We start from the raw sequence: 14,203 nt of genomic DNA on the forward strand, positions 1-14,203 counted from the left end.
CCAGGGTTACTCTCCAAGATAATATTTACGTAGAAGGACTGAGAAGCTCCATTCTGGTGACTTTTCAACAACAAAAAAGGTCATTCAACTTCAAAATTAATGAAAATAAAATTATGCTGATACAATCTAAAATATACATTTCCACCTCCAGAAATGGGTCCCATAACAAATAGTTAAAAATTATATTAACTTTTTAACATATTGGATCATGCATATGTGCTTTTAGCCATAAGCATTATCACCTGTAGCCAAACTGATGAAGCAGAATGGTCTATAAAATGTTCATAGGCTGAAGGATGGGGTTTGTCCATCTGCATTTATCCCACTGGACACAACATACTGATTGTTATTATTCTTAATAATTATAATTTTATTATAAATATGAATATATAAATAATTACTATTCTCTCAAAAAATATATATATTTTTTGGTTTTGTTTCTATTACAAAGTATGTCATTACCGTCTTAAGATGTCATTGCCCCTTTAAGATGTCATTGCCCCTTTAAGATGACATTGTCCCTTTAAGATGTCATTGCCCCTTTAAGATGTCATTGCCCCTTTAAGATGTCATTGCCCCTTTAAGATGACATTGTCCCTTTAAGATGTCATTGCCCCTTTAAGATGACATTGTCCCTTTAAGATGTCATTGCCCCTTTAAGATGACATTGCCCCTTTAAGATGTCATTGCCCCTTTAAGATGACATTGCCCCTTTAAGATGTCATTGCCCCTTTAAGATGACATTGCCCCTTTAAGATGTCATTGCCCCTTTAAGATGACATTGCCCCTTTAAGATGTCATTGCCCCTTTAAGATGACATTGCCCCTTTAAGATGTCATTGCCCCTTTAAGAGCTATGTTGTGCAGCTGCACCTAAACCATGCTTGAAACTCTGGTTGTAAAATTGCCTTTGTAAAATGATGCCACACAAGCAATTGAAGGATTGGTTAGATCCAGGAATGAATCCCAACCGGCCGTGACCGGGACTCCCATAGGGAGGTGCACAATTGGGACAGCGTCGTCCAGGTTAGGGGAGAGTTTGGCCCCAGTCATTGTAAAATAAGAATTTGTTCTTAACTGACTTGTCTAGTTAAATAAAGGTTAAATTAAACAAAAACACAAAACTCAAGTCCTCAAGGACCCCAAGGGGGTGAACATTTTGTTTTTTTGCCATAGCACTACGCAAATCAACGAATCATTAAGCTTTAATGATTTGAATCAGCTGTGTAATGCTAGGGGAAAAAACACAGTAGCCATGTAAAATTGGTATCCCCCTCTTACAAAAAGCATAAACAAATGGCCAAAACTGCTTTCAAAAACGTTTTCCCCTGATTGCATTAAGAATTGTTGACTGCTTGTCAAAATATGTCTCTCTCCTATGGCTCTCACAACTTAAATGCACCTGAAAAGGAATATTTATTTATCATAGAAGACACACCAGCAGCCGACTAGGTAAATAGGTCAACCTATTGTCTGATTTTGTTTTAATAACAACATAGCAAAAATAGTAGCACTTGAAAGTTACACCCTGAGTGATAAAGGATAGGCTTTGAATTACTTTGCCAGCAGCTACAGTAGTCTACACACCGCTGTCTGCGTTCAGCGCTGCTGTGGTCCCAACAGAGATTTTATTGCAGATCTAAACTGATCTAAAAAAAAAAATCGGAAAATCGGTCGATGTGATGGAGAACTTTAACCCCCCCACCCCACCAGAAACCTCATTATATTTCAAAGGAAATGTTCCCTACTTGACATTTCATGTGCACAGATAGGAAGTCTGTCTAGTTCTACCTTTGTTCGGGATTCCTTCATCCCTCAACAACCCGGTTGATAATCCCTCCTCTCCATCTCCCCGCTGCTCCTCCTGCTCCTGGCCCGGTGTTGCCTGGTCCGGTGTTGCCTGGTCCTGGTCCGGTGCCTCCCCTGCAGCTCCCCCGGGCCCCGCAGCTTCGGCCTCCAGAGCCGCGTTGAGCCTCTCCACCAGGTCCGCTTTCAGCCCCTTGGTATCCAGGGATCTCCGACGCAGTTCCTCTTTCAACTCGTTCACTTTCAATTTCTTCACCTCAGCACTCCTCATGGTGCATGGGAGATCTAGGCAACTATTAAATATTTCTGCATAGATAACAAACAAAACACTCAATGAATAAAATGTCATTGCATACAATGCACCATCCTCGAGTTGAATTAGTAGCACTATTGTAACAAGAACGACACTTGTATAACTATGTCCACTATGAAACTGGCGCCAAGTTGAATATTAACACCGTACATTGTTGTTAGCGAACTAGCTAGGTGGATGATACACCTGTAAAACACTGCTCATTAAATGATTATAATAAACAACGATGCAAACCAAATGCGTAAATATAAACTGCAAAAGTCTGCCTCGATAACATAATCCATTGATGTCAGTCATTTATTTACCTTATGTGAATAACATTAGGGTCTACTAAATGTCTCTGCTGTAGCGCTAGCTTTAATGCTAACGCTAGCTGACATCTGTCAATGACTGTTGGTTTGTACAAACGGAGAAGAAAAATAGCGACACTGCGCAGGAGTGTTCCGCTATAAAGTTACAAAATACATCGTCGTGCAAACAACAAATATTCACATACAAATATGAAATAGAGTGAAATAGCTAATATTTAAAAATAAATAAATAAATAAATAAATAAAAACACAGTTTTTTGTACCTTTGCTTGATTCCCCGCTTCAAAATGGCCTATAAATACAGACGGACTCTTTGGTCGAATGGGATTTATCATAAACAGGTTGCCAGGTCTAGCTCAAATTTCTATAAGAATGACAACTCAAAACCTTCCCCAAAAGGCCTGAAAACCAGCCCAAATGTTGTTGTTTTTTTTTTCAGCAAGAGAAGAGTTGCCATATTTATACAATAAAAGTACTTTTCCCAAACGTTATCGTTGTATCGATATTAGAAGCAAAATTAGTTTTTCCTCAAAATAATAATTATTGTGAGCTATGTGACATGACATAATAAAGGAATTTGAATATGTCGGAAGAGAAAATATCATTTGTCCTTGACTGATCATTTTTCATCAATGGATGTCAATTTAACTCGTTTGCCTGCTATGATTAAGCAATAAGGCACAAGGGGGGGTATGGTATATGGCCAATATACCACGGCTAAGGGCTGTGCTTAAGCATGAAGCAACATGGTGTGCCTGGTTACATTCGTTAGCAATGGTATATTGGCCATATACCACAAATCCTTATTGCTGTTATAAAATGGTTACCAACCTAATTAGAACAGTAACAATTATTTTTCTGTCATACCCCTGGTATATGCTTTGTGTGATGTATTGTTTCTACCTTCTTGACCTTTGTGCTGATGACTGTGCCCAGTAATGTTTGTAGAATTTTTTGTAAAAAATCCTCAATGAAACTGATATTAAATGTGGAGAATGATCAATTTACCTCCGTTGACCATCAAATAGCCTATTAATAACTGATCAGCAATTTGCGATAGAGTTTTGATAACTTACAATTGAATTAACGAAACACGTCCATTAATAATTGCGTACTGACATAAGGCTACAACAACAATAAACTGAAGTTATAACCTATTTATTAAATTGGTTGGACAGCTCCAGGTAGACTACACAAGGGGCACATTGATTTGCAATGACTCCATAGATATCGTCATTTCAATATTTTTATTGTATCAAATGGTAGCCTACAATGGTATATATATATATATATATATATATATACTGGGAAACGACGTTGACCATCAAATAGCCTATTAATATGTGCCCCTTGTGTAGTCTACCTGGAGCTGTCCAACCAATTTAATAAATAGGTTATAACTTCAGTTTATTGTGGTTGTAGCCTTATATTAGTATGCAACTATTAATGGACGTGTTTCGTTAATTCAATTGTAAGTTATCAAAACTCTATCGCAAATTGCTGATCAGTTATTAATAGGCTATTTGATGGTCAACGGAGGTAAATTGATCATTCTCCACATTTAATATCAGTTTCATTGAGGATTTTTCCCCCATAAAAAGAACCACGTGAGGGAGTTCCATAACTTCTATGTAAAATGTCCACTCGCATAAAACACCTCGCTTGGTACCGTTTTCTTTAAGCAAAGTCAACATTAGAATGTAGTTTAAACCACCTCCTGACGAATTGATGTAATGCGCTCTAAGTGCGCCCAAAGTCGTTTCCCAGCGCTTTGTCGACATTATTTATTGATGTGCGTCAGTTCTAACGTAATTCATATGTTTCACGGAAAACGTGTTTTGAAATAGATGTCTCCATAGTGACCATGTAAATAACCCCACCTACACCTTGTCACAATATCCGTGACTCAGCCAGTAGCTGTTGTGTTCCCTCAACACCCCCATCCTGCCCTCCCCACCACCCAGTTCAATTTCAACTCAAGGGGCTTTATTGGCATGGGAAACAAATGTTCACATTGCCAAAGCAAGTGAAATAAACAATAAAAAGTCAACAGTAAATATGACAGTCAACAGCAGGTCACAGTTAAATATATGTTGTTGTTTTTTTTAACAGAAATGCCATGGCAGCCGCGGTGCAATTTAGAAATAGCCCAAAACCCCACAACAAACACATTTCAACCCGCGACATCGTTTCCAAAGTAGCCAAATTTAGCCGGAAACCGCGAACATGGCAACGCTGCAGATACCGGATGTCATCAACAATACACGTACTACCGCCACCTTCTGGCCAATCGGTGAACATACCCACCATTTTAGGCCTTGGATACATTCTTTTCAATCGAAGCAATATTGTACAGTTTTATAACAATAAACTGCAGACAACACATGATAAGAAAAATGTCAACTTTATTTTATACCCATTCATTTACAGCAATTTTATTTTTACACATGTCACAGTACATCACATTTTTACATTTTAGCCATTTAGCAGACACTCTTACCCAAAAAGCATACATTTCATACCTTTTTTTCCATACTGGCCCCCCGGTGGGAATCGAACCCACAACCCTGGCGTTGCAAACACCATGCTCTACCAACTGAGACACACGGGGCCATCACCAACTAGGGAAGGGATTCACACATTTGAGTCAAGACAATAATACAGGCTTGTGACTAGATCAGCGTTTCCCAAGGTCCTCAGGACCCCAAGGGGTGCACATTTAGATTTTTGCCCCCCTAACACTACACAGTTGATTCAAATTATCAAAGCTTGATGATTCGTTGATTATTTGAATCAGCTGTGTAGAGCTATGGCAACAAAAATAGTTTTGGGAAACCCTGGACAAGATGGAGTACAGCTACAACCAGGAAGTGACTTTTCATAGCAGGCTAGGAGAGCATTTTAGCTAACCCTTTTCATAGCAGGCTAGGAGAGCATTTTAGCTAACCCTTTTCATAGCAGGCTAGGAGAGCATTTTAGCTAAGCCTTTTAATAACTTCATTCTCCTAACCTGCTACGAAAAAGTCTGTATTCCATCTAGTCAGAACCATAATAAAAGCTCTGTTGTACTTGGAGAAGGTGGGCAACATTTGATGTAGCTAAATGTACAAATTTCAAATTTTAAAGTCAGCAAATATTATTTTCAGCAAATATTATTGCCAGTTAGTTTCCCTGTGTCATACTGTCGTGCAAGGAGTTATAAAACACCCTTCCTGCCTGGGTCAAGACACCCATCAGTGGTGTTTTTTGGGGTATCTGTACTCTACCATTTATATTTTTGACTTTTACTTCACGACATTCCTAAACAAAATTATGTACTTTTTACTCCATACATTTTCCCTGACACCCAAAAGTACATTTTTAATGCTTAGCAGGACAGAAAATGGTCCAATTCGCATACTTATCAAGAGAACATCCCTGGTCATCCCTACTGCCTCTGATCTGGAGGACTCACTAAACAGAGAACATCCCTGGTCATCCCTACTGCCTCTGATCTGGAGGACTCACTAAACAGAGAACATCCCTGGTCGTCCCTACTGTCTCTGATCTGGAGGACTCACTAAACAGAGAACATCCCTGGTCGTCCCTACTGCCTCTGATCTGGAGGACTCACTAAACAGAGAACATCCCTGGTCATCCCTACTGCCTCTGATCTGGAGGACTCACTAAACACAAATGCTTGGTGTTTAAATGGTGTCTGAGTGTTGGAGTGTGACCCTGGCTATCCGAGAAAATAAAAAACAAGGAAATTGTGCCATCTGGTTTTCTTAATATAAGGAATTTTTAATTATTCATACTTTTACTTTTGATACTTAAGTATATTTTAACAACTACATTTACTTTTGATACTTAAGTATATTTTAGCAACTACATTTACTTTTGATACTTAAGTATATTTAAAACCAAATACTTTTACTCAAGTCGTATTTTACTGGATGACAAAATTTTACTTGAGTAATTTTCTATTAAAATATCTTCACTTTTACTACAGAATGAGATTTTTAGTACTTTTTCCCACCACCGGTACCCATATAGCATCGTTTCCCACCTCCAGTCCTACAACAGAACACATTGTTGTTGTGGCCCCAAACAAGCACACCCGATTCAACTTCAAGTCCTCAATTAGTTCAATCAGGGGAATTTGTCTTCTGGAGGACTGGAGTTGGGCTGTTGGGGGGGTACTGGAGGACTGGAGTTGGGCTGTTGGGGGGGTACTGGAGGACTGGAGTTGGGCTGTTGGGGGGGTACTGGAGGACTGGAGTTGGGCTGTTGGGGGGGTACTGGAGGACTGGAGTTGGGCTGTTGGGGGGTACTGGAGGACTGGAGTTGGGCTGTTGGGGGGGTACTGGAGGACTGGAGTTGGGCTGTTGGGGGGGTACTGGAGGACTGGAGTTGGGCTGTTGGGGGGTACTGGAGGACTGGAGTTGGGCTGTTGGGGGGTACTGGAGGACTGGAGTTGGGCTGTTGGGGGGTACTGGAGGACTTGAGTTGGGCTGTTGGGGGGGTACTGGAGGACTGGAGTTGGGCTGTTGGGGGGGTACTGGAGGACTGGAGTTGGGCTGTTGGGGGGGTACTGGAGGACTGGAGTTGGGCTGTTGGGGGGGTACTGGAGGACTGGAGTTGGGCTGTTGGGGGGTACTGGAGGACTGGAGTTGGGCTGTTGGGGGGTACTGGAGGACTGGAGTTGGGCTGTTGGGGGGGTACTGGAGGACTGGAGTTGGGCTGTTGGGGGGTACTGGAGGACTGGAGTTGGGCTGTTGGGGGGGTACTGGAGGACTGGAGTTGGGCTGTTGGGGGGGTACTGGAGGACTGGAGTTGGGCTGTTGGGGGGGTACTGGAGGACTGGAGTTGGGCTGTTGGGGGGGGTACTGGAGGACTGGAGTTGGGCTGTTGGGGGTACTGGAGGACTGGAGTTGGGCTGTTGGGGGGGGTACTGGAGGACTGGAGTTGGGCTGTTGGGGGGGTACTGGAGGACTGGAGTTGGGCTGTTGGGGGGGGTACTGGAGGACTGGAGTTGGGCTGTTGGGGGGTACTGGAGGACTGGAGTTGGGCTGTTGGGGGGGTACTGGAGGACTGGAGTTGGGCTGTTGGGGGGGTACTGGAGGACTGGAGTTGGGCTGTTGGGGGGGTACTGGAGGAGGGAAACACTGTCATATAGGGTCAGTATTTCCTGGTCAGGTCACATGGTCAGGTCACATGGTCTCCTCCTAGTCTAAGCATTATAGACCCCCATGCAGTCACTCTATTATTATCACCAAACCAAACCAATCACTGTTCAATATTAATATAGGTGCTTGATTTCAACCAGAGAACGCTGACATGTGATATGTTGAAACAGTTCCCCTTGTCCAGGCTGTGCAGTAGTGTTTGTGTATATATATATATATATATAAAATACTGAACAAAAATATAAAACACAACATGCAACAATTTCAAAGATTTTACTGAGTTACAGTTCATATAAGGAAATCAATCAAATTAGATGAATTCATTAGGCCCTAATCTAATCAGTTCATTTAAGACAATCAGTCAATTGAAATAAATTCATTAGGCCCTAATTTAGGGATTTCACAAGACTGAGCAAGGGTGGAGCCATGGGTGGCAGCCAGGCCCACTGGGGAGGCAGGCCCAGCCAATCAGAATGAAGGGCTTTATTTACAGACAGAATTACTCCTCAGCACCCCCACCTCAGACGATCCCGCAGGTGAAGAAGCCTGATGTGGAGGTCCTGGGCTAGTGTGGTTATACGTGGTCTGTGGTTGTGAGGCCGGTTGCCAAATAATCTAAAAAATATATATATATATATCGGAGGCAGTTTATGGTAGATAAATTAACATTAAAGTCTCTGGAAACAGCTCTGGTGGACATTCCTGCAGTCAGCATGTCAATTTCATACTCCCTCAAAGCATCTGTGGCATTGTGTTTTGTGACAAAAACTGCACATTTTAAAGCGGCCTTTTAACGCCCCCCCAGCACAAGGTGCACCTGTGTAATGATCATGCTGTTTAATCATCTTCTCGATATGCCACAACTGTCAAGTGGATAGATTAATCTTAGCAAACGAGAAGCGCTCACTAACAGGGATGTAAACAAATTCACGCACAACATTTTAGAGAAATAAACTGTGTGTGTGGGTATGGAAAAATTTGGGGGGATTTTTTTATTTCAGCTCATGAAACATGGGGTCAACACTTTACATGTTGCGTTTTTTAAATTTATTTTTGTTCAGTGTTAAATAAAGCACTAAACCCCCCCCCAAAACAAACCCACCAAATGAATACACTATATGACAGCGAGTCATTTCTCCAGCAGCCCCAGCCTCTAATAAGACTAAGTCCACTCACACCCAGCTCTACAGGAAACCTTTAGCATATAGCAGCAGACAGTACTGTATTGTGGTTGCACTTTCCTCCACTTAACTGATGAAGGCATCTGCACAGAGGGTCGGTTCGCTTCCAGCAGAACTCAGCTCGGCAAAACAAACACCTGCTCACATACGCCCTAATGAACATCACTTGAAAAATTAGGGAAAAAAAAAAAGTGCATCTACACTTTGGTTTGTCCCTCTTGAGCCACCGTAGCAACATACCCAGTAACACTTCCCTCAAAACAGGTCAAATTAATCTGAGATAAATCAAGAAATCTGTAATAAAAATGTTGACATTTTTGTAGTTGTGGGAGTTGTCAAATTTAAGTCAAGATGATGCCAAGTCAATACTGTTGTATAAAACTAATGAATTTGCACAATTTCCCCCATCTAAGAGATGTTTAGTGCAGTATTTCTCAATGAAAACTAGTCGTCGCTCGTGGAACACCTAACATAGCAGCTGTCAAAGAAAGGCCTGAAACTACATCCCGGTCTTGACCAGGAGAACAGAAAACGGTTGGTTCTCTTCTGCACTGTTCAACCAATTCAGTAAAATGTGGAAGCAGAGTTAAGATGGTATTGCTTTGTTAAAATGCCCTCTATCCATTTCTCCTGAAAACTAGAACATCTCTGCAGAGGCTACATGTTGAATGACAAACATTTCATTGAAGAATCCCATCAATAGGTCCCACCAGGAGTAGTACTACCACCACCACCAGGAGTAGTACTACCACCACCACCAGGAGTAGTACTACCACCACCACCAGGAGTAGTACTACCACCACCACCAGGAGTAGTACTACCACCACCACCAGGAGTAGTACTACCACCACCACCAGGAGTAGTACTACCACCACCACCAGGAGTAGTACTACCACCACCACCAGGAGTAGTACTACCACCACCACCAGGAGTAGTACTACCACCACCACCAGGAGTAGTACTACCACCACCACCAGGAGTAGTACTACCACCACCACCAGGAGTAGTACTACCACCACCACCAGGAGTAGTACTACCACCACCACCAGGAGTAGTACTACCACCACCACCAGGAGTAGTACTACCACCACCACCAGGAGTAGTACTACCACCACCACCAGGAGTAGTACTACCACCACCACCAGGAGTAGTACTACCACCACCACCAGGAGTAGTACTACCACCACCACCAGGAGTAGTACTACCACCACCACCAGGAGTAGTACTACCACCACCACCAGGAGTAGTACTACCACCACCACCAGGAGTAGTACCACCACCACCAGGAGTAGTACTACCACCACCACCAGGAGTAGTACTACCACCACCACCAGGAGTAGTACTACCACCACCACCAGGAGTAGTACTACCACCACCACCAGGAGTAGTACTACCACCACCACCAGGAGTAGTACTACCACCACCACCAGGAGTAGTACTACCACCACCACCAGGAGTAGTACTACCACCACCACCAGGAGTAGTACTACCACCACCACCAGGAGTAGTACTACTAGGAGTACCGAACAAAGACTTGGCTCAAGAATAAAAATTAACAGAAAAAAAATAAATAAATGCCAAAGACCAAATCAAATATCATAATATACACACAAACTGTTTCATCTGGGAAGCGTCACAGTCCTTTCATTACCAGACATAACCTGGTGGACAGAGATCTGTGTCTGTTTTAGCCAACAACTGACTCGTGTGGCATCATAACCTAGACGGAAAGGACTCTATACACACACACACACACACACACACACACACACACACACACACACACACACACACACACACACACACACACACACACACACACACACACACACACACACACACACACACACACACACACACACACACACACACACACACACACACACACACACACACACACACACACACACGACGCAAACAGAGCGTCGTATATGGTCCATTCAAAAAAAGTTAGCCCCACAAAAGTAAGCAGAGGTTGATACAAACGGATCTCCGTCGATCCATTTGCAGAGTGTGTGTGTGTGTGTGTGTATAGCCCTTTAGTCTCGTCTGACAACACTACAGAAAAGGCTAGTTATGAAATGAGCGAGAACTTGGCTAAAGACAAAAACAGATCCGTTGACCACCAGGCTAATTCAGAAATTACACAGGTATCACTTTTGACTGGGATCCACAGAAGAGGAAGCCAGAGTGGTAGCAGGATCCGAAACAGGAAGTTGCGTGGTGGCAGGAGCAGACGGTGCTAGGCCTGGAGGCGGTAAGGACAGCAGCAGCCTGTTGACCTCCCTTAGCCTGGCATCCAGCGTCTCTGTGTTCAAGGCTAGCTCTCCTATCTGTGTCTGCAGACTGCCAATGGTGTGACTCAGCTCTTCTTCCTTCCTCTTAGAGTTGGCCGCCTGTCTACTGTACTCTAGGATCATACACCCTCCTCCGACGATGAAGATGATGGCTTCCCCCAGGAGCTCTGCACCCAGTTCTGCTGCCGCCTCTTCGTTCAGGGGCTTGATAGTGGAACCCCGAAAACCCATGATCCTCATCTTGGTCCTCATCTCCACCCAGTGGTAAACTAAAGCGGGACAGAAGAGAGAGAACCAGTGCCATTACTACTTTACTTCTACGAGAAGAAAAAAATAAATAAATAAAAAAATCAGCAGAATATCAGCCCAGTTCCATCTCACGCCATACTCCTCTCCCACTGCCAGCCACCTGGCTTCCTTCTCCTCACCATATTTGGAAATTCCAACCAAATGCTTCAGATTTATTCAACAAACAAAATGTAAAAAAAAAAAAATCTGTGACACATCTGGCTCCTTGTTCTATCTGTGATGCAGTTACAGTGATGTCCACTAGGTGAACTCAAAACTTCACACAGAGAGAATAACAGGAGGTTGTAAACATGACTCATCCAAAAGTAGAAAGGTGCAACTGCAGCCTGCAATTCAGGGCATTCCTGCATCTGTAGGAACCACTGTTTATACTGGTTCATTTTTAGGCTAGGACTCCAGTACACAGGTGGGAGGCAGGGCTGTTCCAGTACAGTAGGTGGAGATAATGCATTATAACGTTTTGGATGCCAATAACCCCCAGAGAAGGACGAGGCAGGGCGACAACAGTAGCCATGCAAAAATGATCTGTGTTCACATCAAACTCTTAAATCTATAGTGACATAGTTCATAGTGTAATAGTACTGCTTGAGGTCGCTGTAATGTAAAAAAAATTAAAAAAAAGGTACAGTTCATTTGTAATAATGGCTAAAAAAATAAATAAAAGCGCTTTCATTTCATTTCCTACAGACAACCTCAATGACAGACGAACCAAGTCCTGCACCTCATTAATTTTAACGCGCTCCAATTGGCTACATGGTTCGCTGGATAATCCTCCTGACTGACGTATCGACTGTATCATTGGACCATTTCTATTTCAATCACCATACGTCACAAATGGGCGTTCTACACGAACATTCCCATGTCAACTATTGGCCTAGCGGCAGTGACAGGTGAATTCTATTGGTTAACTATTACATGACGCTGCCGTCCTTCGACTCTCCCCTCCTCTAACCTCCCGTTTAACAGAACCACTCAGTCCGTAGCTTCAATGAAAACTAAATGACTTACTCTGTCCCGGTGGAAGACAAACATATGTCTTGAAGAAGTCGCTCCGGAGAGCCCCGGCTTTGAGCCTGTTGGCCACGGGCTTACTGAGCTGCCGTACACCGAGATAGAGGAGCTTGGCGATGGGGAAGGCACCGACAGCCATCTTAACGGAAACACTTCTTCTTCTTCTTCTTCGGTGAGATTTAACGGCGGTTGGCATCCAATAAATGTTGAAATACCGCCACCTACTATACTGGAGTACAACTCCTTTATAATTAACTTGAAAAAAACAATAAACAAATAACACAACACTCACAAAATAAATTCTAAAATTCAAAATAACACCACCCTACTCCACTATTTTAATCTATTAAATCCTACCTAATCTATTACCTAATCTATTAAGTCCTAATCTATTTAGTCCTACCTCAGGTCAACCTTGGTCCTACCTGGACTCCCGAGGGGCGCAGCGGTCTAAGGCACTGCATTTCGGTGCTTGAAACGTCACAACAGACACCCTGGTTTGAATCCAGGCTGTATCACAACCGGCCGTGATTGGGAGTCCCATAAGGCGGCCCACAATTGGCACAGCGTCGTTCGGGTTTGGCCGTTGTAGGCCGTTATTGTAAATAAGAATTTGTTCTTAACTGACTTTCCTAGTTAAAAAAAAAATTAAATAACCTGAAAGGATCGGATACACCCTGTAATTATTCTGACGTCAATTCTCACACACCCAAATACCTCTCCGCGGCTGCCACCAAAACCAAGGAAACTGTTATTTGGTGGTGCTTTAGGGCTGAATACACCGGAAAACTCCAAAATGGAAATAAACCAAAACTTTTTTAATCAACTCAAACATCCGAAAACAAAATACAGACGGAACATTCATTGACCCGATTCCTTGTAATGCCTCTGCTGTAAAATCGTTCCCCTCCATCCACCCCCAAAAAAATTCAGCCGCACTAAACAACAATGCTGATTTCCTCTTTATTTGCTCCGTGCAGTTTAGAATCAATGAAATAAACGATACAAAGGGCACGTTTTTTTTTAACATGCAACATGTCAGGATCCTGTTGGTGAGGAAACATTTACTGGAGTCTTTAATCCAACTAATCTGGTTTCTTCAACGTTACTCCCTTCTTCCGCACTTCTCAGCACCTGCGGAGAGGGAGACAAGCTGGACAGGCCTTCCCTGTTGCTCTGTTGGTAGAGCATGGTGTGTGCAATACCAGGGTTGTGGGTTCGATTCCCACGGGGCGCCAGTACAATAGTTTTTTTTTTAAATGCATGAAATTAAATGTATGCATCCACTACTGTAAGTTGCTCTGGATAAGAGTGTCTGCTAAATGACTAAAATGTAAATCTTGCCACGCCTGTGTGTCCTTCACCCTAACAGGGCACGAATTGTGGCGCATGTTTGCCACCACAGCATTTTGTCTTAACTGGTATATAATTCTCTAGCCAGTGGTCATGACTTTCAGTTCCTTTACATCACACATGAGGAGTCATTGGACGAAAGGCGTCTTCTGTACAGATGACTTTTTTTTTTTAAGAGCCCCAACATTTGGTTTGAACATTAACACACATCGCTTGCGGTCTGGATTTGGAATCATAAGAACCTTATCTTTCATATCAGCGAGAAAAAGGTTGAATTGATACACACCTTTTATAGTGTAATGAAACAGGCAGGGAGCAGGCCTCGAACCCTCGACCTTCTAGCTCGAAGTCCAGCGAGCTATCGACTGTGCCGCAAAAGCTTGCTCGTGTGGCAGAGTCAATATCCGCGCTTATAAACCCAGGGTCGTTACAATAGGGTTAGGGTTCCCAAACGG

The 14,203-nt window shown here is 43.0% G+C and overlaps 2 protein-coding genes across 5 annotated transcripts in view; both read right to left on the bottom strand.

The window, feature by feature from the left end:
- The window catches only part of hnrnpul1 (heterogeneous nuclear ribonucleoprotein U-like 1), a 35,983-nt gene extending 33,190 nt beyond the window's left edge, over positions 1 to 2,793 (bottom strand). For 3 of the 4 annotated variants that reach the window (XM_045724897.1, XM_045724896.1, XM_045724894.1), the window contains exons 1-2: positions 2,693 to 2,793; positions 1,791 to 2,111 (exon numbers count right to left, since the gene is read on the bottom strand). In XM_045724897.1, coding sequence (XP_045580853.1) covers positions 1,791 to 2,076 — 286 coding nt within the window. In that variant the 5' untranslated portion in view covers positions 2,077 to 2,111; positions 2,693 to 2,793. Of the gene's footprint in view, positions 1 to 1,790; positions 2,112 to 2,423; positions 2,637 to 2,692 lie in introns of those variants that run through there. The other variant, XM_045724895.1, reaches the window with a different exon arrangement.
- A 7,356-nt stretch (positions 2,794 to 10,149) lies between these two features.
- opa3 (outer mitochondrial membrane lipid metabolism regulator OPA3) lies at positions 10,150 to 12,571 on the bottom strand. Its single transcript, XM_014215523.2, has 2 exons — positions 12,393 to 12,571; positions 10,150 to 11,344 (listed from the first exon to the last, which is right to left on the bottom strand). The coding sequence occupies exons 1-2, from the start codon at positions 12,532 to 12,534 to the stop codon at positions 10,932 to 10,934; spliced, it is 555 nt and encodes a 184-aa protein (XP_014070998.1). The 5' UTR covers positions 12,535 to 12,571; the 3' UTR covers positions 10,150 to 10,931.
- Between the last annotated feature and the right edge of the window lie 1,632 nt (positions 12,572 to 14,203).

This window comes from Salmo salar, chromosome ssa09, assembly GCF_905237065.1.
Source record: "Salmo salar chromosome ssa09, Ssal_v3.1, whole genome shotgun sequence".
Lineage (NCBI taxonomy): Eukaryota > Metazoa > Chordata > Actinopteri > Salmoniformes > Salmonidae > Salmo > Salmo salar.